At 44.3% G+C, this 25,620-nt stretch overlaps 1 protein-coding gene across 1 annotated transcript in view; it reads left to right on the forward strand.

Annotated features, from left to right (window-relative positions):
• Positions 1–24,348, forward strand: part of LOC121275664 (CUB domain-containing protein 1-like) — a 76,954-nt gene extending 52,606 nt beyond the window's left edge. Inside the window, exons 7-9 of the mRNA XM_041183179.1 lie at positions 9,027–9,386; positions 13,471–13,564; positions 22,085–24,348. Of these exons, the coding sequence (XP_041039113.1) occupies positions 9,027–9,386; positions 13,471–13,564; positions 22,085–22,481 (851 nt within the window). The 3' untranslated portion in view covers positions 22,482–24,348. The remainder of the gene's footprint in view (positions 1–9,026; positions 9,387–13,470; positions 13,565–22,084) is intronic.
• Positions 24,349–25,620: the final 1,272 nt, after the last annotated feature.

The raw sequence follows: 25,620 nt of genomic DNA on the forward strand, positions 1-25,620 counted from the left end.
ATTCCACCTTGGGTGACCGTGCAGTGGAGTGGGGTGGGAAATGAGGTGCATCTAAGCTGCTCTCTTGCCTGCCTCTCCAAAACTCCTAGGCCCATGCTGGAGAGGCATCTCTACAGGGGGTCCGTGACCTGCCCCTGCAGCGTTCTAATGGGAAATCGAGACCCTACCAAGCCCAAGCCCTGACACTAAAAAGGCTTGTGTGCAAGGTTCATCCCAGTGAGTATAGGATGCTGGACCTTAAGAGGGTTTTCAGCCTGAAAATTCCCCCCCGCCCTTGATGTCAGGGGTCATATCTGAGCTGGAGAGAAGCTCCAATGATCCCGGCTCCTGTACAAACTGGAAGGGCTGTTGCCTTTGGGGTGAAAACTTCCACATCCTGCCTTAACGTTGGACTTCCCAAGGCCTCTCCCTGCCCCACTCCTACTGGGTTAAGGAGTTTTGACCCAATTGTGTTTATGCATCAATATCATTTTTCAGCTTCTGAAAAACATTAACATCTTACTTCAAAAGGACTTCAAAAACTTCACATGATATTAAATAATTGCTTAAACTGTGTAATTTCCCTCAAACCCACCTGTTTAATAATTTTGGGTTCCATTTGTCCTTTTCCTCTGTGTTCCTCCAGTTCCTCACCGTATTCTACAGAACAAAGTATTGACCCAACCTTTGGTTTCTTTCTAACTGTTGCTGTTGCATATACTCGATGCTACTTTCATTTCTTCCCATTTAACCTGTACTCTAAGCTCTGGAATTTCCTCCCCAAACCTCTGTCCTGCTCTTCTCCATTTTAACTGTCAGGAAGCTAAAATAATGCCCATAATGAAGTGTGTGTGCGTGTGTGTGTGTGTGTGTGTGTTGGAATGTTAATTAGGTAAGCATGGGGAAGTCTTAGAATGTGAAGTGTAAAGGGCGAAATTTGCTTTTTTTAAACAAACTAGTATGGCTTGAATTCAAAAGTGGAGTTGTAATGAATACCTAGCCAGCAGAAGTAGTAAGAAATAGTGTGTTTATTTATTTTTCCCAAAGATTACTGGTAAAAGTTAGCTCTGTGAGAGATTTTTATTATCAGGAAGGTAAAGTCCAAAGCCATAGTGAAACAACGAGTATTTGCATTCAAAGGGGAAAATATGTGTGTAAGGGAAGACAGTTTAAGATCCAACAAGCATGAAACGCCTTCAGCCTGTATCTACAAAACTGCTGCCTCCAGGGACTGAAGCTAAGACAACTCACTTTGAATTCAACTGCCCAGAGTATCGTTTACTTTGCCTGAGTCTTTTAGAATCTGTGTGTCTTACTGTTGCCTTAATGAAAGTTTAACTGGGGGTCAGATTAAGTAGGGGATTTAGAAGTTATCAAAGTAGTAATTTGTAAATCTATGTATGTATTTAAAGTCATTTCTTCTATTAATACATGTTTAATCTAGTTTTGTAAAAACCTATAAGACTTGGTGGTCTTATTACTACTGAATTCAGGGCACACATCTCGAAATTTATACAAATTGCAAAACAAGTTGTGGCAGTTGTTTCAAGTTTCCTTTTGGGATCTGGACAACTCAACATTTACCATTGGATGTGCCATAACATAAGCCACTCATTAAAATCAACCATTTTGGCCAACCTATTCCTAATACATAGGAAATAGGAGCAGGAGTAGGCCATTCAGCCCCTTGAGCCTGCTCCGCCATTCAATTAGATCATGGCTGATCTTCTACTCAGCACTATTTTCCCACACTACCCCCATACCTCTTGATATCTTTAATGTCTAGAAATCTATCAATCTCTGTCTCGAATATACTCAATAACCGAGCCTCTACAGTCCTCTGGGCTAGAGAATTCCAAAGATTCACCACTCTCTGAAGAAATTCCTCCTCGTCTCAGTCCTAAATGGCCCACCTCTTATTCTGAGACTGAGTCTCCTGCTTCTAGACTCACCAGCCAGGGAAAACATCCTTCCTGAACCTACCCTGTCAGGCCCAGTAAAAATTTTGTACGCTTCAATGAGATCTCCCCTCTTCCTTCTAAACACTAGAGAATACAGGCCCAGTTTCCTCAATCTCTCTGCCTAAGGCAATCCTGCCATCCCAGAGATCAGCCTGCTGAACCTCCACTGCACTACCTCTATGGTCAATATATCCTTTCTTGGGTAGGGAGACCAAAACTGTACACAATACCCCAGGTGTAGCCTCACCAAGGCTGTATACAATTGCAGCAAGACATCTTTATATCATGTACTCAAATCCTTTTGCAATAAAGGCCAACATACCATTCACCTTCCTAATTGCTTGCTGTACCAGCATGTTAGCTTTCAGTGCCTCATGAACAAGGACACCAACATCCCTTTGGACATCAACACTTCCCAATCTCTCACAATTTAAGAAATGCTCTGAAAATAACTTCCAGGGCTCAATGTTGCACACTGCTGTGAGGCACTTTGGGATAATTTACTACGTGAAAGCCGCTACATAAATGCAAGTTATTATTGCTTCCGTAGCGTTTTCTTACAGCCTCTTATGACCCATTCCATTCCCATCTCTGTTTGGACACCATCTGGAGGCTTGTGGCCTATTTGCAAACCTCCTCCTTGGAGAATATGCAGCACCTTCTTCTCAAAATGCAGCTGCGCTGTCCTCTGAGCTGCTGGGGCTAACAATGCGCTGAGATGCGGTGACCAGCCCTGGAATGGATGGCGCGCTCCCAGCTGGCTGGAGGCTCACCCAGAAATGGGCCTTGGGCCTTGTCAGTAAATTGTCAGTAAGCTGCGGCCGCTCATTCGGCACTCCGAGACAGCCCACGTGTAGATGCTTAGAGGGTGTTCCCCCTCCTGGAGGAATCTAGAACTAGGGAACACAGTTTCAAAATAAGGGGTCTCCCGTTTAAGATGGAGATAAGGAGAAATTTCTTCTGAGGGCCGTTTAAGTGTTTGGAATTTTCTTCCCCAGAGAGCAGCGAAGGCTGGATCATTGAATATATTCCAGGCTGAGCTAAACAGATTTTTGATCTACAAGGGAGTCGAAAGGTTATGGGATCAGACAGGAAGGTGGAGGAAAATTAAGGTCACATCAGAACAACCATGATTTTATTGACTGATGGAGAAAGCTTGAGGGGCCGAATGGCCTATGCCTGTTCCTATTTCTTATGTTCTCATCTTCACCACTAAATAGACAAAAGGGAGCATTATTGTGATCCGTTCTGATTTTTTTTCTCCTCATCTCTATCTTATTGAATGACGAAGCAGGCCCAAGGGGCTGAATGGCCTACTCTTATATCTTATGTCCTTATGTTGACAGGGGCAAACTTGGGTGGGCTGGGCTGCCTATCCGTCACTAGCCATTGGCTGGCTCCTAAGGAAGGGGAGATGGTTGAGTTGGAAGGGGGTGATCACGAGCCAGTAGTGGCCTTTGGAAATTCTGTGGAACCAGGAGTAGTCCTGCTAGCCCTCCATCCACTTACCTTCAGCAGCTACCTTTGGCCTTCAGCAATTCTTCCACTGTTATTGCCAATCATGGCTCGGTGGGTGGCACTCTTGCCTCTGAGTGAGAAGGTTGTGGGTTCATGTCCCACTCCAAAGACAGGAATTCTGTGCAGTACTGGGAGAGTGCTGCACTGTCGGAGGTGCCGTCTTTCAGATGAAACATTATGCTGAGGCCCCTTGGACATAAAAGATTGCACGCCACTGTTTTGAAGGAAGAGTAGGGGAGTTCCCCATGTCCTGAACAATGTTTATTCTTCAGTCAACATTGCAAAATCAGATTATCTGGTCATTATCACATTGCTGTTTGTGAGAGCTTGCTGTGTGCAAATTGGCTGCCGTATTTCTTGCTTTAGAGCAGTGACTGCACTTCAAAAAGTACTTAATTGGCTGTAGGGTGCTTTGGGAGGACTGGTGGTTGTGAAAGGCGCTATATAAATGCAAAAAATTTTTTTTTCTTTTTGCTTTTCTTACTTTCTTTTTTTTTTCCATGAACCACTAATTTGGTCACATTAGGAACCAAACAATTGTGTGAAGCAGTGCCAGCATATTTCAGCAAAACCTGGTTAGACAGGCCCCTCATTAACATACTCAAAGCCATCTAGCAGGTCCCTTTTATGTTGCGATGCAACTTTAACCTATAGGGTGGCGCCGCAATGCAGCAGGTGATCGTACCCGAGATGTTGCAGGCACCCACGCCACCCACCCCCCAGCCTCATCGAAATCTCTCCTTTTTACCCACTCCTTTTTCCACCCAGAAAGCAGGCACCAATTTCTGCTCCATGGTGTTCAATCCCATTTCTGATTGCTAGATGGCTCCACACAGCCCTAATATGTCAGTACAATCACTGGTTTGAAAGATGTGGATATTGAAATATTCTATTTAGAAGTGAATTGATCAGACGAATTTTATGCTGAGTTTATTATCGTTGCTGAGGAATCGCCGAAGCTCCCTATCCTGCCAACCTGAACACTTTCTTGCGGGTTGTGGTGCAAAGGTTTCAGGCTGGCACATCAAAAACATGCATCAATGGGTCTATTCCTGTAGGAATATGCTAATATTAGCCCAACTTCGCCCCCCTGCCGCAGCTCATCTGCTGCCGAAACCCTCACCCGCTTGTCTAGACTTGTCTATTGCAACAAACTCCTTGCCCACCTCCCACGTTCTGCCTGCTGTAAATCTGAGGTCATCCCAAAACTCTGCTGCCCAACTCCTCGCTCGCACCGAGTCCCATTCAGCCATCATCCCCTCCCTCCCTGGCCAAGCAACACCTTGATTTTAAATTTCTCACCCTTGTTTTCAATTCCCTCCATGACCTCGTCCCTCCCTATCTCTGTAATCTCCTCCAGCCCCACAACCCAACGAGATATCTGCGCTCCTCCAATTATGGTTTCTTGAGCATTTTAAACGCCTCACCGTTAGCAGCCATGTCTAGGCCCTGGTCCCTAAGCTCTGGAATTCCCTCGTTCTTTAAGTTGCTCCTTAAAACCTACCTCTTTGACCAATCCCCTCCAAGCCACTCACTACCCTGATTTGGAACTATATCGCTGTTCCTTCACTGCCGCTGGGTCAAAAACCTAGAACTCCCTCCCTAACTGCACTGTGGGTTTACCTACACCACATGGACTGCAGTGGTTCAAGAAGGCAGCTCACCACCACCTTCTCAAGGGCAATTAGGGATGGGCAGTAAGTGCTGGCCCAGCCAGCGATGCCCACATCGCATGAATGAATTTTTAAAAAATCTCTTTTTGTGGTTCAGTGTCAAATTGTACTTTACAAGGCTCCTGTGAAGCGATGTGGAATGGTCTGTTGTGTTAAAGGTGCTATATAGGTATCCATTGTTGTTGTAAATGGAGCCATTGGTAGCAATCTTTTGCAGTGCCCTTGATAGAGAAGGCATACTAGAGTCATTTATATTACAACACTGTTTCGAAGATAAAACTGCAATGTTGATGGAGGATGAAAGCAGATTAATAAGCGGTCCCTGTGTCCCAGCTGTGTTACATGCAAATGCAGTAAATTTATCCAAGTTATTTCGATACTTGTCATAAATCAGTAGCTTATTGTAATGCCAGCAGCAAGTGCCATGTGTTAAATGGTGACCTGCGAACCAACAACCAACAACATAGAAACATGGAAAATCCATGGAACAGAAGGAGGCCATTCAGCCCATCGTCATATCTGCACCAGTTTTTTCAAAAATGCTTAATTTTTATCCACTGTTATTCTGAGATTGACCCCATGTTTTAGATTCTTGAGGCATTGGTTCTGTACTTCTTGGACTCAACCCTCGATTTTCCCCACTCCTCATTCGGGATTTTACCAATCCCGCTGTAGGTTTCTCGTAACACGTTGCTTAAGAAAGAAAGACTTGCATTTACATAGTGTCCCAGGATGTCCCAAAGTGCTTTGCAGTCAGTGAAGGAACTTTTGAAGTGTAGTCGCTGTTGTAATGCAGCAGCCAATTTTGCGCACAGCAAGCTCCCACAAACCCTGATGAGATAGCGACCAAATGATCTATTTTTAGGAATAAAAACAGAAAATGCTGGAGAGAAAAAAAACACTCAGCAGGTCTGGCAGCATCTGTGGAGAGAGAAACAGAGTCAACGTTTCGTGTCCGTATGACTCTTCTTCAGAGCTAAAGAGAAGTAGAAATGTGATGGATTTTATACCGGTTAAGAGGGGGTGGAGCAGGTGGAGCAACATAGGTGGTCAGCGATAGTTGGGAGCTCAGGGGAGATTTGACAAAGATGTCATTGACATGAGACAAAGGGAGATATAATGGTAGCGTTAAAGCATAAAGAAGGTGCTGATAGTGGCATAAAGGTAAGAGAGTAGAACAAGAGTCAGCGCTCCATGAAAGCAAAGCATAGAAACAAGTGACAGTCCTGTTGCTATGGGGAGGTTAGGGAAAAAGGATATTAAAAAAATAAAATAAATAAAACATTTTAAATGAATAAATAAATAAAAATCAATCAATAAAAGATTAAAACATATAAAAGGTAAAAAAAAATTGGATTTTAAAAAGGGGGGGGGTCAGGTTCATGTTCTGAAGTTGTTGAACTCAACATTCAGTCCGGAAGGCTGTATAGTGCCTAGTTGGAAGATGAGGTGCTGTTCCTCCAGTTTGTGTTGGGCTTCACTGGAACAATGCAGCAGGCCAAGGACGGACATGTGGACATGAGAGCAGGGTGGTGAGTTGAAATGGCAAGTGACAGGAAGGTCTGGGTCATGCTTATGGACTGAGCAAAGGTGTTCCGCAAAGCGGTCACCCAGTCTGCGTTTATTCTCCCCAATGAAGAGGAGACTGCATTGGGAGCAACGAATGCAGTCAACCAAATTGAAGGAGGTGCAAGTGAAATGCTGCTTCACCTGAAAGGAGTGTTTGGGGCTTTGGATGGAGAGGAGGGAGGAGGTAAAGGGGCAGGCGTTGCACCTTCTGCATTTGGGTGGGAAGGTGCCGTGGGAAGGGGATGAGGAATTGGAGGTAATGGAGAAGTGGAGTAGGGTGTCATGGAGGGAATGATCCCTATGGAATGCTGACAGGGTGGGGTGAGGGGAGGATGTTTTTGGTGGTGGCATCATGTTGGCAGAAATGGCAGAGGCTGAATCCTTTGAATGCAGAGGCTGGTGAGGTGAAAAGTGAGGACAAGGGGGACCCTATCATGGTTCTATGAGGGAGGGGAAAGGGTGAGGGCAGAGGTGCGGGAGATGGGCCAAACACAGTTGAGGACCCTGTCAACCACAATGGGGGGGACTCTTGGTTAAGGAAAAATGATGCCAGAAGAGTCGATTGGAAGGTAGCATCATCAGGAGGTGCATCTTCTGAAGAAGGGTCATACGGACTTGAAACGTTAACTGTGTTTCTCTCTCCGGAGATACTGCCAGACCTGTTGAGTTTCTCCAGCGTTTTCTGTTTTGCGCTCAAAAAGTAAATTAGTTCTAACCTGACACAAAGTCACCCCATCTCATCTGGGCCAACGCAAAAAGGATTTGAAAACTTCTCTCTAGCAGATTTATGAGTACGTTTAGCTGGGCTTTGTGTGTTAAGTTGAGGTTGATGTCAAACTAACTTGAGTACCTGACGTAAAAAGGATTATGCTAAACGGACTTGGTTGTGCATTTGCATTGTTAGTTATAAGGGTAAACTATAAATAAAGGTTTGTTTCTCTTTGTGCATTCAACCCAAGCCCTCTTCTTTTTCAGAGAAAACATTGCAATGTTAATGGAGGATGAAAGACAGATTCATGAGGGAATCCTGTGTCCCAGCTGTTACACATTAATGCAGCAATTTCATGCAACTAATTGTGATATCTGTAATGATTCAGCAGCTTTAGTATATTGTCCAGAGTAAATCATAGAAAATTGCCACGCTGTAGGAGGCCATTCAGCCCATTGTGCTTGAACTGATTCTTTGAAAGAGCAATCGTGCTAAGTTCCCCACCACCACCCCCGCCGCCTGTAATCCTGTAAATTCCTTATCCTCAGCTACCCGTCCAACTCATTTAAAAAAATTTTTCACCGAATCAACTTCCACCACCTTTTTCAGGGCGGACACTCCAGGTCCTGACAAGTTAGTGAAAACATTTCTCCTCCTCTTCTCGTTAGGTCTTTTGCCCTTCATAGAATTGCAGAAGGTTTGTGGCACAGAAAGAGGCCACTTGGCCCATCACGTCTGCACCAGCTGAAAAGCGAGCAACCCTTCCAGCATTTGGTCCGTAGCCTTGCAAGTTACAGCACTTGAGGTGCATATTAGACACCTTTTTAAATGAGTTGAGGGTTTCTGCCTCTACTACCCTTTCAGGCAGTGAGTTCCAGAGCCCTGCTACCCTCTGGCTGAAATAATTTTCCTCATTTCCCCTCTAATCTTTCTACCAAACGCTTCAAATCCAATGCTCACTGGTCACTGACCTCTCTGCTAAAGTGAATAGGCCCTTCCCATTGACTCTATCCAGGCCCCTCACAATATTGTACATCTCAATCAAATCTCCCCTCAACCTTCTGTGTTCGAAGGAGAACAACCCCAGCCTATCCAATCTTCCCTCATAGCTGCAATTTTTCCAGTCCTGGCAACACCCTCATAATGATTTTGTACCGATGGCTCCTCGATATTGACCCACTTGAAATGGCAGGTAATTGGCCACAATTGAATTGTGAATTTATTGGCCACGATTGAATTCTGAATTTATTGGCCACGATTGAATTGTGAATTTATTGGCCACAATTGAATTGTGAATTTATTGGCCACGATTGAATTGTGAATTTATTGGCCACGATTGAATTGTGAATTTATTGGCCACGATTGAATTGTGAATTTATTCACCAGGGCTGTCTTCCATTCCAGACCTGTCTACTTCCTCTTGTTCTTTCCTGCTTGATTTCCGCAGCTTTCTCCACCCTTGTTATTAAGTGTTTTGAGACGACATTTTGCTTCAGGAGTGTTGCAGTAATGGTAATGCTTGTTGGTGTATTTTACAAATGGGGATGATCAGATTTCACCATCAATCACCCTCTTTCCATTTAAACTCATTTGTTTGTCTTTGTCTTTTTTCGGCAGAGGACTATATTATGAACGTCATCCCAGATGTCGATTCCCCAGTGCTTCTCCTAACTCCTAACTGGGGACCTGGAATGCCAAATAAGTTAACAGCATCGTGGAATATCTCCGTTCCTCCAGACCATGTGGCTGAGCTTACTTTTGTGAATCACTCTGTTCCCCACTGTGAACGTAGCCATGTGGTGATTGGCATCATAGAACAACGGGAGGATGCCACCTTGTTGGGTTTCAGGGAAACTGACAGCCTGCCACAATCGCTCGACTCTCTGACCCACACATTCTGGCTGAACGTGTCCAACTGCGAGTCTTCCAGTGGACAGCTAAACCTTATGCTTGAAGTGCGTGTGTTGGAATATGAAGGTAGGAAGCAGTCAGCCTAATTTGTGTGCCAGCTGGGGCTCATTTAGCAGCAGCCTTACCTCTTTGAGTCCCAGGGACCCGGGCTCAGTTCCCACTACTGGGCTGATATTTCAGTGCAGCATTGAGGGAATATTGCACATCAGATGAGATGCTAAACTGAGACCCCCCCCCCCCCCCACAACAAATCTACCTCCTCAGGTGTATGCAAAAGATCCTGTGACACTATTTTGAAGAAAAGCAGGGGATTTATCCCCGATGTCCTGGCCATATTTATCCCTCAATCAACATTGCAAAAAACAGATTATCTGTTCAATATCACATGACTCTGAGGGAGTTTGCTGTGCGCAAATTGGTTCTTTCGTTTCCTACATTTTAACAGTGACTACACTTTACAAGTACTTCATTGACTGTAAAACACGTTGAGGTGTTTAGTAGTCGTGAAAAGTGCTATATAAACGCAAGTCTTTCTTTCTTTCTTGAATTCGACCCCCAAACCTGACCTCATTGCATCAAAATAAATAAAATATTTCTTCAAAAGGAGCTGCCCAGCACGCAGTCACTGATGAGGCTCGGAGAGTGGCTGTCTTTGTTTGCGTAGGTCAATGGAGAGTAAGGTTGTAACTTTACAACATTCAGAAAAAAGAGCAGTGAATTGACTCGAAGGTACATACAACCATGGAGGAGGAGTAGGCCTCTCAGCCTCGCAAGCCTGCTCTGCCATTCAATAAGATCATGGCTGATCTGATTGTAACCTCCCACCTATCCCCGATAATCTTTCAGCCCCTTGCTAGTCAATAATCTACCTAGCTCTGCCTTAAAAATGTTCAGCTTCCCCTGCCTTTTAAGGAAGAGAGTTCCAAAGGCACTCAACTCTCAGAGAAAGAAATTCTCCTCATCTGTCTTAAATGAGCAACCCCTTATTTTTAAACAGTGACCCCTAGTTCTAGATTCTCCCACAAGAGGAAACATCCTCTCCGCTTTCCACCCTGACAAGACCCCTCAGGATCTTAAAGGTTTCGATCAGGTCGCCTCTTACTCTTAACTCCAGTGGATACAAGCTTAACCTGTCCAACCTTTCCTCAGAATACAACCCATCCAATCCTGGTATTAGTCTAGTAAACCTTCTCTAAACTGCTAACGAATTTACATCTTTCCTTAAATAAGGAGACCAATACTGCACATAATACTCCAGATGTGGTGTCACCTGTGCCCTGTACAGTAGCACTTCTATTAAATCCAGTGTGTTTTGTATGTTTTTTTCAAATCCACATGTTGGTTATCCTTGAATACTTCACCTAATCAGTAAGCCTACAAAAAGGCATTCATAATATTATTGTTCTTACAGTATTGCTTTGCTTTAAGTGAAATAATTTGATCAGATATGAGGTTGAACAAAAGCTGTAAAGAAACATTTCTTTGCAAAATTTAAACCAGATTGATTCTGATAAACCTCCACACATCAGCAATGTCCTGATGGCAGAAAAAGTCAGGAGCCACAGGTTATTCACATCAGAACAGAGGGGCTTCCTTGCAGGTATAATGCCAATGACTTGAACGCCTTTCACTATACACCACTGTAGTTGATGAATGTCAACTTCTGGGATATGAGAGAGATGATAGTGTAGTGGTACTGTCACTGGGCCAGTAATCCAGAGGCCAAGCCTAATGCCGTGGTATAATCCCATCATGGCAGAAATTTAAATTCAATTAATAATTCCGGAATATAAAGCTAGAATGAGTCTACAACTATCATCGATCGTCATAAAGACCCAAACGGAGGGAAACCTGCCATCCTTACCCGGTCTGGCCTTGATGCAGCTCCAGATCCACAGCAATTTGAGTGACTCTTAATTGCCCTCAGTTCAAGGGCAACCAGAGAATGGCAACAAATGCCAGTGTTGCAGTGATACCCACATCCCATGAAACAATGAAGAGTCACTTGCCAGCACCCTGGAGTGCAACCAGGGTGCAAAGAGGTCTACCAGCAAGGCACAACAGATATGTCCCAGAGGTGGATCTAAGGAGCATGTGCATGTGTTTTTTAAAAGTAGTTGTCCCAACCAAATTTCTAACTAGCGTTCAAATCACAGTCACTAACACCTGTAAGAAGCTTTAAGCATTTTGTATTTGCTGATCAGAGTAAAATGTTGTGACGAAACGAACGCACCACCAAAGTTGTTTAGCTGCCTACCAAATGGAGGAATTGAGCGCTGAATTAAAAGACACCATTTTATTCTGAAGATCCAGGTCAGTGAGTGTGGCCCAATGCTTCTAACACCATGTAAACTCTCTCAGGCTTTTTGATTCCAAACTTAAATGAGATTAATGTAATGGTTATGGAATATAGGTTTTGGTGAAGGCACATATAAAGATGCATAATTGGGGTAAGTTTCAATTGCAGGGCATAACATTTAGAAATTTTGTATCAAAAAGTGAAAGCGCAGCAAAGGAGCAGAAAAAGCTGAGAAAGTAAAGGCTATGATGCTGCCCATGAGGTCCCAGGGTGTTCTACAACCAGTGAAGAATTTTTTAAAGTGTAGTTACTGCTGTAATGTATGCAGGACTCACACAACATTTCAATTTAAGGCAAAATGCACTTTCAATAGCATCAGAAATCAAAGTTCATTCAGGGGCGTGCCCACAGACCTCCCCTTGAAATATATTTTGCAGCAATTGCCCCATTCATCCCATTAATGCACTTTTTGTTGACTTTATTTTTCCCCTCAATAATAAACCTGAATTAGTATTGGGTATGCCACGTCCTCTTGCAGCCGCACTGCATCACATGTTTTTGTGGGTTTCTTTTTTTAAAATTTTATTTCGGTTTTCACAGATAACAAACTTAATTGCCAAACTTCATTCCAAACAGCAATAAAAAGCCTGAAACTTAATGCAATAAAAAGCAATTCCACTTTTGCCTTGGAGCTGTAGTCATGGTCACAGACCTTTATTATTTATCACTTGTACAGTGATTTTCGATAGCTTTTCCACAGGTTGGGATGTCAGCCAGGAAGAGCTTATGGCGCAATGGGTAGCATCCCTGCCTCTGGGCCAGAAGTTTTGTGTTCAATCCCACCCCAGGATCTGTGTTCGTAATGTGACAGGTTGAGTATCAACCTGTAAATTTTCCCAACACACGCCAATGGCAGGCGGTAAGAGTAGGACAGATTCCTGGTCAGCCATGCGATGGGAAGAAAGTTCCTTTAGCATCACCAGCCATAGCTCTGGGCTACAACATGCATGTAAAAGTGTACGTTGCCACAGCAACTGACTGCTTGGGAGGCTAGCTGGCTGGATGGCCGCCGTAGCGTTGCCGACAGTAACGGGTCTCGATCCCCATTCCACCTGGGACCTGCCCCTTTGTCCTAACCATGACCTGCGGCCATGATGGAGGTCGTAGTGCTGTGGGGTGGACCTACCTCTGGGCAGAGGACTCAAGAAGAAAACGTTAGCAGCCACTATTGAAATTTTCAACAATTTCTGTGATAGCAACTGGCCCCAATAATGGGTAATCTCCCACTCTGATCAACTCCAGCAAATCTTTTAATATTCTGTAAGCACTTGGGCTTTATCACAGAACCAGATGACCCATTATCCAACTGCTGTTGAACCCTTCAATCTTCAAAACTTCCTTTTGAATATTCGTTACTACCAAATATGTTACATAAGAATTAGGAGCAGGAGTAGGCCATTCAGCCCTTTGAGCCTACCCTGCCAAGTAATGAGATCATCTCTAAGTTCTATTTTCTTTTAGATTTCAACCTGCAAGGTGAGCTATTGTTTTTGAAGCTCTGTGTTCTTCAGTGTTGGACAGCATTGGGCCTTTGCAGGTGCTTGGAGTTAAGATACAGATCAGCCTTGATATCATTGAATGACAAAACATGCTTGAGGGGCTGAATGGCCACCTCCTGCCAAGAACCTACTCTTGGTCAATTCTGAAGCCAGCTAGGCAATAGTTTACTGTGGTAAGCCCTAATTTGTCAGTTTGTAAGACTCATGACATAGAAATGGGGCTAGTAACAATGTACTCTTCCAATATGCCAGTTGAAGAGTAATACCATTTGCTTTTTCTTAAATAAAACAGATATGACGGACACTATAATTATTGCCGCTGCTGTTGCTGGAGGTCTCGCCCTGCTCATCATTATTGCTGTGATAGTCTTCTGCATGAAGCGACGGTATGTACCTTCTATACTATTCCTTTGCCCCACCTCCTCCTCCTACCCAGGGACCCTTCATCTCGATGGTATCTTGTTCAATTGGGTTGAGACAATCAGCACCTAGTTCATGGCAACCGCCTGAATGCTGTACAGTGATGGGCTGACAAGAGAACTGAGCTGGACAAGACCAGTTTGTGGAATAGAACCAGAACTGGGGGCCACTAGTGTAGGCTGGTCGCTAATAAATTCAATTGTGAATTCAGAAGATACTTCTTTCTCCAGAGAGTGGTTAGAATGTGGAAGTCGCTGCCACAAGGAGTAGTGGAGGGGAATCACATTGGTGCATTCAAGGAAAGGCAAGATCAAGCACATGAGGGAGAAAGGGATGGAAGGGTATGCTTGTGGAGTTAGACTAAGAAGGTTTGGGAGGATATTTGTGTGGAGCATAAACAGCAGCATGGACTCTGTTGGGCTGAATGGCTTGTTTCCCTACTGTAAATACTTCTTGGCTTTGGAGTACTGCGATCACCATGGAGCACACCATTAGAGGCTTCTTGAACTTCGCTTACTAAACAGGATGAATTTGGGTGGATGTCTGGACCTTGAACTTGGGATTTTCTCTTTTGCCTGTCAAGGGTTCAATGGCTTCAGATACTCGGCTGTCCAAAATATGTCTAAAGTTTCCAATTCCTCTGTTTGAGAAACTTTGAGGTATGGCTGGGATTAGAACCATCTCAAAAACCAGTCCGATATTTCCTGTGTTCTGTAGTATTTATTAGTTCTGCTTGGGAACCTGGAATCTTTTCTAATTATAAGAGAGAAACGTCCCTTACAATATTACAAACCAAAAGCTGCATTTTGAAATGCTTACATACGTGCAGTTCACCCAACTGATAGCTTTAAAAATGGGCCTACAATGAATGGGAGATTATTTTTTTGACACGTTGCCTTGCCTAGAATTCTAGAAATTAATAGAATTTTGTAATACGTTTAAGTGCACTTAAATTTGGGTCCACTGGCAGCTGCTGGAAAAAAGATGAGCATAAAAGGTTCATAAAATGTATGATATATACAGTTTTAAAAAGCCCCTGTACAAGTACTTGTGTTGAAGTGAATTCAAGGGCATAACCTCATTTTGATGATAACCATAAATTGGTCAGAGACATCCCACTTTCTGATTCCCTGGTTCGATCATTTTCTTTCTTACACTTGTTCACTTGGATTTTTTATTGCCTGCATTATCACTCCCTAGTGCCCATTATCATCTGTATGACTGCTATTCGGTGCTTATTACTCTGCACGTAATCGCTCCTTTGATCACTCTGTGTATAATCTTGGGTAACTGTAAGTTTGTCACTGCCCGGTTCTCTCTTACTCTGTGTGAACAATTCCGTTTCCCGACTTGTGTTAATCTGCCTTCCAGTTGCTAAAGGTTTAATTTATTTAATAATATTTTGCAAATTGCTGTTTAATAAGCACTCAAGCTTTTGGATGAATGAGTGAAAGTTCATCCAGGCGAATGAACCAAATTGCTATAATCCAGCTATAGATTTTTGATAACAAGCCTCTTTTAAAAAAAAAACATTATATTTCAACTTTCTAGCCAGTAAACCTGCTCTGGAATACTACCACTGTCATTAGGGCAACCCTGTGCCTTGTGCAGAAGTGACAATCTGGGGGTGGTGGGGGGCTATTGTACTCAAATCATAGAATTGTAGAACACCGAAGGAGGTCACTTAAGGTATCCTGCAAACGTCGACTCTTTGGTAGAGCTATCTTGTGCCCTCTGCTCCTTCCCCATAGCCCTGTAAATGTTTTTTTTTTTTGCCTTCAAGAACTTATCCAGTTCCCTTTAGAAAGTTACTGCTTCCACCACCCTTTCAAGCGGTTCATTCCAGATCACAAGAAGCTCCAGAAAAAACAACAATCCAGTCCATCTGAGCTGGAAAGTTTCCCAGACAGATTTATTTAGATTGAATATGGTGGATGGTGAAGACTCTGTATTTTGGCTTCCTTTCAGCAGCAACCACAGAAGGGTTTGCCAGGAATTCTAAACAGCTGGGGGACATTGTTGACAGAGGGTCCAGCTGAACACTAAAATCTCCCAATAATCAAAACATCAAGATTTCAACTGCCTCTTTTCAAACTCGCCTTGTACTTTCTCTCCAGCTGTTCTACAGCTTGTCAGGAAAACTAATACTTGGCGTGCATGTCAAGTTTGCATTTCCCATTCATTATATTGCTTTTGAGTCTTCTAAGAATTGAAAGTACCTTAATTGACACCAACTCAACTGACTTTACCAGTTAAACCTTTATATAAGAATTAGGATCTGGAGTAGACCATTCGGCCCCTCGAGTCTGCTCTGTCATTCAGTGTGATCATGGCTGATCTTCCACCTCAACTCCATTTCCCACCTGCTCCCAAATCTCTTTACTCCATAATGCACAAAAATCTAATGACCTCTGTCTTGAATATGCTCAGTGATGGAGCATCCAGACCCTGCAGGGTGGAGAATTCCAAAAATTCACAACCGTCTGAGTACAGTAATTTCTCCTAATCCCAGTTCTAAATGGCCGACCCCGTTGTCTGGAGACTGTGAAGCATAGTTCTGGATACTCCAGCCATGGGAACCAGCCTTTCTACATATAAAGAAAAGATGCCATTATTTCAGAGAACAGTTATAGCTGATCCTTGTCTAGTGTCTTTTTATTCATTCACAGGATGTGGGTGTTGCTGGCTAGGCCAGCATTTATTACCCATCCCTAATTGCCCTTGAGAAGGTGGTGGTGAGCTGCCTCCTTGAACCAATGCAGTCCATGTGGTGTAGCTACACCCACGGTTAGGGAGGGAGTTCCAGGATTTTGAGCCAATGGCAGTGAAGGAGCGGCGATATATTTCCAAGTCAGGATGGCGAGTGGCTTGGAGGGAGACTTCCACATAGTGGTGTTCTCATCTATCTGCTGCCCTTGTCCTTCTAGATGATGGCAGTCATGATTTTGAAAGGTGTTGTCAAAGGAGGCTTAGTGAGTTGCTGTAGTGCATCTTGTAAATGGTACACACTGCTGCCACCTTGCGCGGGTAGTGGAGGGAGTGAATGTTTGTGGATGTGGTGTCAATCAAGCGGGCTGCTTTGTCCTGGATGATGTCAAGCTTCTTGAGTGTTGTTGGAGCTGCACTCATCCAGGCAAGTGGAGAATATTCCATCACACTGCTGACTTGTGCCTTGTAGATGGTGGACAGGGTTTGGGGAATAAGGAGGTGAATTACTCACAGCATGATTCCTAGCCTCTGACCTGCTCTTGTAACCACAGTATTTATACGGTTATTCCAGTTCAGTTTCTGGTCAATGGTAACCTCCAGGATGTTGATAGTGGGAGATTCAGCAATGTTAGTGTCATTGAATGTCAAGGGGCGATGGTTAGATTCTCTCTTGTTGGAGATGGTCATTGCCTGGCACTTGTGCGGTGTGAATGTTACTTGCCACTTGTCAACCCAAGCCTGGATATTGTTCAGGTCTTGCTGCATTTGGACATGGGCTGCTTCAGTGTCTGAGGAGTCGTGAATGGTGCTGAACATTGTGCAATCATCAGCGAACATCCCCATCTCTGACCTTATGATGGAAGGAAGGTCATTGATGGAGCAGCTGAAGATGGGTGGGCCTAGGACACTGCCCTGAGGAACACCTGCAGTGATGTCCTAGAACTGAGATGATTGACCTCCTACAACCACAACCATCATCCCTTTGTGCTGGGTATGACTCCAACCAGCATTTAACCACATTTATACTTTGCTGTCTTGGACGTAGTTTCAACTCAGCACCAGAATAATACATTGTGCTTTACAATGGGATAATGTCCTTATCAAACAGCATAAAACCTACACCACTGTGAGCTGCAACACAGGAGATCCACCAATAATGTGTTAACATGCTGTCAACGAAATCCAGATGTCACACTTTTTAAATACATAAACGAAACTTTCCGAAGGCTTTAGACAGAGTGCAGAAAAGGTTCATGAGAATGGCCCCAGGGGTGAGGGACTTCAGTTATGTGGATAGATAGATAGATTGGAGAAGCTGAGGTTGTTCTCGAAGAGAAGGTTGAGACACTTATTAGAGTTGCATCAAACTATGAAGAGTCTGGACTGAGCAGATAGGGAGAACGAGATCCCAATGGCAGAAAGGTCAAGTAGCAGAGATCATGAATGATTGGCAAAAGAGTCAAAAGTGACATGAGGGAAAACGTTTTTACTGAGTAGGTGGTTATACTCTGGAATGCACTGTCTGAAATGGTGGACTTAATAAGGGAGTTAGATAAGCACCTGGAGGGAGACAATTTGCATGGCTACAGGGAAAGGGTGGCAGAGTAGGACTAGCTAAGTTCCTCTTCCAGAGAACCAATGCGGGTTCAATGGACCGTTGACCATGCTATGATTCTATAAGAACATTTTTTTTTTAAAACTTACTTAACCTTGGGTGCTCCAAACCCGAGCACAAAGCTGATGAAAAGCGTACAATTTGCAAACCTCCTTGAACAAATGCTAACTGAATGGTCTGGCTTTGTCTTTGCTTCATAAATAGATTTTGTGCCTTTAACTTCATAACGGAATGTGTAAAACTTCAATCCTTTTCAATCGTTGTATCGTCTGTCTTATGAGCAATGCCACGGGAGATCTGCTGGTGTACAGTAAACTGTCTTGAAGCCATTCTGTCATACATAAAACATTTCCTGCTTTTTAATGAAAAGCCTTAGTTTCCTTCTGACCTCTATTGAGTTCTCTGCTGAAAGGAAATGTCTCCCTAACTGACCTCACAATTGGAACATGTATGTTTAAAAAGATTACAATGGAATACTTATTACTGCACCTTAATATTCTGTAGTGCGGATACGCCCTGTCTTTATAAAACAACCATTTCTAACATAGGATTGTATTTTATTGGTGTGGGGGGGGATGGGGGTGGCAGACAGCTACCACCTTCACCTCACTCCCCACCCCCCCCCCCCCCCCCCCCCCCCCCCAGCTGGCTGGAAGGCGCCTTGCTCCGTGTGAGCCTACCCCACAGCCATAAGATGCCGTGGGCGGACAAACAGTGGTACTTCTGCCCCTCACTGGGGAGCAAGTCCCGCCCTCAGGAGTTGCCAGCCGTTCAGATGGGCCGGCAGCTCAAGCAGCGCCAAGAGCTCTGCAGTGGGCACTGCCGGAACTGCAACCAGCCCCAAGAAGAAAGCCCAATGGATCCCGGAGTGAGGTAAGTCCGGGGTATTTGGCAGTTGAGGGTTTGGCCAGCTTAGGGAGGGAGGGGTGACAGGGAGGGGTGATGGGTTTTGGAGGGCAGGCAGGTAGCAAGGAATGGGGCATTAACTATCTGCCTCCGATGTGCAAAGGGCACCCCCTGAAGATAGTACCCCTCCCTCTGTTTCTACCCTTTTAAAAACATTTTTAAAACACGGGCTACCCACTCCTGACCGCCTGCCCACACCAACCATATTATGGCATGCGAAGCGCATTATTGGGGTCAATTGGCTTGTTAACAAGCTCAGTTGACCCTTAATTATTTAGTTACATAAGGTGAGTGGGCTGCTGATTTCAGTGCCTGCCCACCTACTGCATTATATGGGGATGAGCTCTGGTGACAACTGGAACATGTACATTTAAAAAGATTACAAACAACTGCGGATGCTGGAAATCCAAAACAAAAATAAAAATACCTGGAAAAACTCAGCAGGTCTGACAGCATCTGTGGAGAGGGACACAGTTAATGTTTCGAGTCCGTGTGACTCTTCTACAGAACTAAGTAAAAATAGAAAAGAGGTGAAACATAAGCTGGTTTAAGGGGGGATGGGACAGGTAGAGCTGGATAGAGGGTCGGTGATAGGTGGAGATAACCAAAAGATGTCACAGACAAAAGGACAAAGAGGTGTTGAAGGTGGTGATATTATCTAAGGAATGTGCTAATTAAGGGTAGAAAGCAGGACAAGCAAGGTACAGATAGCCCTAGTGGGGGTGGGGTGAAGGGAAGAGATCGAAATAGGCTAAAAGCTAGAGATAAAATAATGGATGGAAATACATTTTAAAATAATGGAAATAGGTAGGAAAAGAAAAATCTATATAAATTATTGGGGGGAAAAGGGGGGGATAGAAAAGTGGGTGGGGATAGAGGAGAGAGTTCATGATCTAAAATTGTTGAATTCAATATTCAGTCCGGAAGGCTGTAAAGTGCCTAGTCGGAAGATGAGGTGCTGTTCCTCCAGTTTGCATTGAGCTTCACTGGAACAATGCAACAGGCCAAGGACAGACATGCGGGCTTGAGAGCAGGGTGGAGTGTTGAAATGGCAAGCGACAGGGAGGTCCGGGTCATGCTTGCGGACAGACCGAAGGTATTCTGCAAAGCGGTCACCCAGTCTGCGTTTGGTCTCTCCAATGTAGAGAAAACCGCATTGGGAGCAGTGGATACAGTAGACTAAATTGAGGGAAGTGCAAGTGAAATGCTGCTTCACTTGAAAGGAGTGTTTGGGCCCTTGGATGGTGAGGAGGGGGGAAGTAAAGGGGCAGGTGTTGCACCTTCTGCGGTTGCATGGGAAGGTGCCGTGGGAGGGGTTTGAGGTGTAGGGGGTGATGGTGGAGTGGACCAGGGTGTCCCAGAGGGAACGATCCCTGTGGAATGCCAACGGGATGGGGGTGCGGGGGGTGCGGTGGTGAAGGGAACTTGTGTTTGGTGGTGGCATCATGCTGGAGTTGGTGGAAATGGCGGAGGATGATCCTTTGAATGCGGAGGCTGGTGAGGTGATAAGGGGGAGCCTATCATGGTTCTGGGAGGGAGAGGAAAGTGTGAGACCAAACGCAGACTGGGCGATCGCTTTGCAGAACACCTTCGGTCTGTCCGCAAGCAAGATCCAGCCCTTAGTGCCTGTGATTCAGCAACAGATCAAATAGTATAATATTAATAATCATGTTATATCTAGTCACTGTGGGTTTTTTCCGTGCTTAATGTGTCACCACAGCTTAACTGTTGATTTAATTCTACCATCTGCTTGATTGTTGGGATAATCCACTCAATTTGGCATCTGTTGCTATCAGTTTACCTTGTTCTCCTGTTCTTCCAATGTAATTGCCCTCAATTGATGCATGAAGACTCGGGCTGTTAGTAGTGGCACCGATGCTGTTGAACTGGGCCACCCATTTTTGACATATGACTCCCCCATTTTTGGCCCCTCAGTTTGAGACGACTGATGCGTTAATCTCTCTGCCGACTCCTCAAACTGCAGTTGCTTTAATCCTTTACCCTGTTGCAGGCTCTCATGCTCTGTAACTGATGGCGAGCTTTGGTTTATCATTACAATAGCTTTTCCAATGTGTCTAAGCCTGTGGCAGCTTTCTATTGTGTTCTGCCCACGTTTTATTTTCGTATTGTTTTCTGCCCGAGGCTACTCTTGGCAGGGAGAGCATGGGGAATGACAGAAGTATTGTGTATTCAAATTACTAGTACAGTTCAGAGAAATATTTGATGCATTTGGGGGTCTTTTCAAAGTCACTGTGAGATGCAGAAAATATTTAGTTAATCGTCTTTGTCTCCTTGTTAAGATTATATTTCACAAAGATTCAAGGAACATTTTCTTACCTTGTTTTGTTTACCCTTTCTGGTGTCTAGCCAACTTTATGTTTCAGATTTTTGTGCTTTATTTTCTAGAATTAAATACTAAATTCAGTTGACACTAAAGCAGCGTTCATGAAATTCTTGATCTGAGAGAGTGGCTAAAAACCTAGGTCTGCAGACTGCCTGGGGTTTTGTTGGTGTGTGGTGTGTGCCGGTTCAGTAGTCAGCAGGCTTGGAGTCCAATTGAGCAAGAGGCCCTCTGCAGCAGGCTGCAGGACTGATCTCTGACCCAGGGGTGGGGAATAGCTAAGGAGGGCATATCTGACCCTTCAGGGTGTGATCCATGGCCATAGTGGGGTCTTTGGATTGTTTTAGTGGGGGCTGGCCGTGTTGGGTGGCTGATTGTTCTAAGTGCTCGGGAGCTGGGAGGAAGCACCACTACTGCTCCTCCTGGTCCACAAGCAGTGCTGTAAAAGGCACCTACCTTTCCTGAAGCTGTCCTTGCCTCCCTTCAGCTGCCAGGTTTCCTGCGAACCAGGCCGTTGGTGTAAAAACTGGAGAGCAGGTTAAACCAGATCAAATTAATGTATTTAAATTGCCAATCCATTTCCTTTGGGTGGATTGGCTGACATGCCCTTGTTTCAGTGAAACCCAGAAGGAGACAGGTTAAAGTCAGTTTCCAGAATTTGGACAGTTCCACCTCCCACCCTACCCCCTTCTTTTTTGGTGTTCAAATTTCTGCCGAGGCAAAATGGTAACTACGCTTCTCAAAATGTCACCTCCAATATTGGTAGGGCATTCAATTGCAAGGATGACTGCATAGATTTGAGTCTCTGTGCAGTTCCAATTGGTTGCACCTTGTATTTTTCAATTCTTAACGTTCGTGCTGAGGTGATCGGAGGCTTCTCAAATATTAAGCTCTTTTACTCTGAATCCCACACAGGAAAAGGCAGCAGCATCAGCCTAATCTCAGCATTTACAATCCTGGTGTGAACAGCCGAATGCTGGCTCGGAGGCGGAAGTTTGTGAAGGGGAGGCAGGACAATGACTCACACATTTACGCTGTGATCGACGAGGACCGTATTTATGCCGATTACTTCAATAAGCCGGGAATGTTGTCCATCCCGGAGGTGGACGTGTATCGATCTTTCAATGGTCCGATCATGCCACCTAATCTCCCCCCTCCCCGCGGCGCCACGTCCAAGGATGCCAGTCCAGAGGCTGTGCCTATGGTGTCCAATGACCTGTACACATTTTCGGTAAAGAAGCGAGATGTGGAGAAGAGCAATGGGGAGATGGTCACTTTTCTTGGGAATAGTGAAAAAGATTCCAGTTCATAGCAAATCTATCTGATTTTTACAACTGTGTGTGTGTTTGTATGTGCATAACATCTACTCTGTACAAACAAATTAATTCCACTTTTGATGGGCAGTGCCTCCCTGGTTTGAACCCTCTGAATGTAGCAAAGTTTTGGGGCATTTTTTGTTTTAACATAATGTTTTGCCCTCCACAACTTTGCTTCTTTCTGCGTTGGGGTCTAGTTCCACAAGCATTGACAATTGGCCAGAACCTCTCCCCTTCAGAGTTTCCATGGTCTATTCTTCCACATTCAAGACTGATGATTATCTTTCTTGAGCTTGGAAATAAAGAGAGAACCATTTTAAAACTGTAAAGTCCATCTCCTTTTAGACCTCCCCTCCGTGGTATCCTGGGGCAGAACCATTGCCAGTCAGGTCAATTGAAAGTAGCACTGCGTACAGAGATTGGCATTTTTCCCTCGTATTCCATACTCCTTATGATCCAAGATGGAAAATCCAGCCCTAACACCACATTCCTTAAAGTGATGATGCAGTGCCAGATGAGCCACTGAACTAGGCACTGCGTGCACGCTTTCATTGCATGTAGTTCTTGAAGGCCTACCTCCTCGCCATGCTCCATGCTTATGGAGTTGTGCCTCCCAAGCTTTCAATTGTCTCTCTCTAACAGGGAGATGCCAAAGATCCTTTGTGGTCTACAGCTTATTACCAGGTCGCAGCCGCTTCCAGTTCACATGGGGCTTTGTTGGCAACTGGCTTGTTACAATGGGCTCCTGTCTCTTAAAAGCGGAATAGTTTTCCATGGTTAGCACGTTGGCAGGTCAGAATAAAATTACTTTTTAAATTCGTTTCATTTTAAAATAAAATTATTCTTTTGGTTCCAAAAATTGCCTATGCTTGTTTTGAAAGCTTGTACAAAATTAAATAGACTTCTTTCAAAGTGACTTGTGTTTTGTGGAGCATGTAATTCGTTAGTTGAATGTACTTGAATTTGCTGTTGTGTGTTTCAGGTTATTATGTATACCCTGTACCTGTTGGCACTGCTAATAGAAAAATGGAAAGTTCCTATTGTATTATTGATTTCTGTATTTTATACATTGGGTGCCTAGCATGTCACTCTATTCCCCAAGTACTAGGTTGGGTGGTTGTTAATGGCAGCCCACCAAGCACTTGTGGGCACTTAAGCAAGGCTGTACAGTCCTTGGCACAGAATGTCTGCATAAGAATTTTACTATGTTACAAGACTCCCAACCACAACATCCCGAATGGAAAACCAAAGCCAGGCAGACACTTTTGGCCCTGAGCTCGGTACAGAGAGTTACCAGGGCAGGAGCACTTAACCCAATTGAAACACCTTGGTCTGCAACACTACTGAAACCAGGTAATGTCTCTGGTAGAATTAGCATGGAGAGAAACTTCAAATGAGTGCCATGTAAGCACTGATGCACTTCAAACAGATGGTGTCAATTTTGGTTTTGGGGTGTTCAGTTTTCATTCTGCTCTCCAGATACCGATGATATCTCTCAGCCCTGGATCTTCGAGTGACAGCTTGCACTGTTGGATGTTGTGCTGCCTGCTGCTCCCCAGGTTTAATTCGCTACAGCCAAATCCCCACTTTAATCAAACACGTGTAAATAGATTATGTAAAATAAGTGGACAGGATGTGGATGTAAGTGAACTTGGGGCAATATGTAATTTATTTATGGTACAAAGCACTCGTTATGAGGCTGGATGTGTAAATATGCTTGAGTTTGAGAGTCAGCGAATGGTCAGGTGCGGCTCGCTACCATCAAGTTTTTGTAACTACAAATCTGAAAATGCAAATATTTGAAACTACAAAATTGCAGTTGTTGTTTGAAACATTTTAATAAAGATTTTTTTTTATTCATCACGCATTCGTTTCTTAATCGCTTTTGTTCCTCTCGAGGACCGGACTCCATTAACTTGGCCTTGTCCCCTTGACCTTCACGTCTCCTGCACCATGAGAAAAGGCTGCAAAAGCGTGGGCTTGTGACTCACATTGTATCGTGACAACACTTTCCACGGCCTCAACACACCCCCAATGTGTTCTGCAACCGTTGAGCTACTTGGTTTGACAATTGTCCAATGCGTTAGAAGCAGTTCACAGATGGTTTACTAGACTGATACCAGGAACTGGCGGGTTGACGTGTGAGAAAAGGCTGGGCAGACTAGGTTGGAGTTTAGATGTGCAAGAGGCAACTTGACTGAAACCTTTAAGATCCTGAGAAGTCTTGGCAGGCTGGATTTGGGGAGGATGTTTGCTCTTGTGGGCGAATCTAGAACTAGGGGTCGCTATTTAAAAATAAGAGGTCACCCATTTAAGGCAGAGATGAGGAGAAATGTTTTCTCCAGGGAGAAAGTAAGTCTTTGGATGTCCCTCTAAAGGCAGTGGAAGCAGAGCCTTTGAATATTTTTAAGGCAAAGGTTGATAGATTCTTGATAAGCAAAGGGGGTGAAAGGTTTACTGGCAATCTAAAATTTAGAGGGCATTTAGTACTTACAAACTTGAACAGAAATAGGTCTGCGATGAAGAAACTCATCTAGTCAGCACTCAGGATTTCCAGAATACCTAGAATGGGTGGAGCATCAGAACACAAACGTCACTCAGAACTCAAACAGATGAGATAAATCCACATTAGTGATCTGTCCTCTGACTCAGGTCCATCTGTTGTCTGTGCTCCTTACGCATCTTGATCTTGGGCCAAAGGTGGTGAATTGCCACTGAGTCCGCATTAAAGCAGCAGTGCACGGAGAAGTTCAGGAACTCTGAGTCACTTGGACTTTCCAGTTACTCTGGGTAGGAAGCTCCATTGTTTGAAAACCACTTTTCTTGCACTAGCAAATCTCCCAAGCCAAAGGATAAGCTGTTGACAAGTAATAGACTATTATACTATGCACTGCATACCCAGGTAGGGGTCCTGTGCTTGGCATTATGAGCCATGGCCAACAGCGGAGCCAGCAGGTTTTCTGTGGAGATGGTGGAAGGGCTAAAACCTTGGCAGACACCAGCTGCTTACAGGCAGAAGATTCTTCAGGAAGAGGACTTGTGCTTATTTTAAGGACACGTGAGGAATGCAGAGGGGATACTACCTTGTGTAGCCTTTTCCCCAGTCATGTTTCTCATTTAATTTGAAAATGGGAG

This window comes from Carcharodon carcharias, chromosome 3 (assembly GCF_017639515.1).
Source record: "Carcharodon carcharias isolate sCarCar2 chromosome 3, sCarCar2.pri, whole genome shotgun sequence".
In the NCBI taxonomy this organism is placed as follows: Eukaryota; Metazoa; Chordata; class Chondrichthyes; order Lamniformes; family Lamnidae; genus Carcharodon; species Carcharodon carcharias.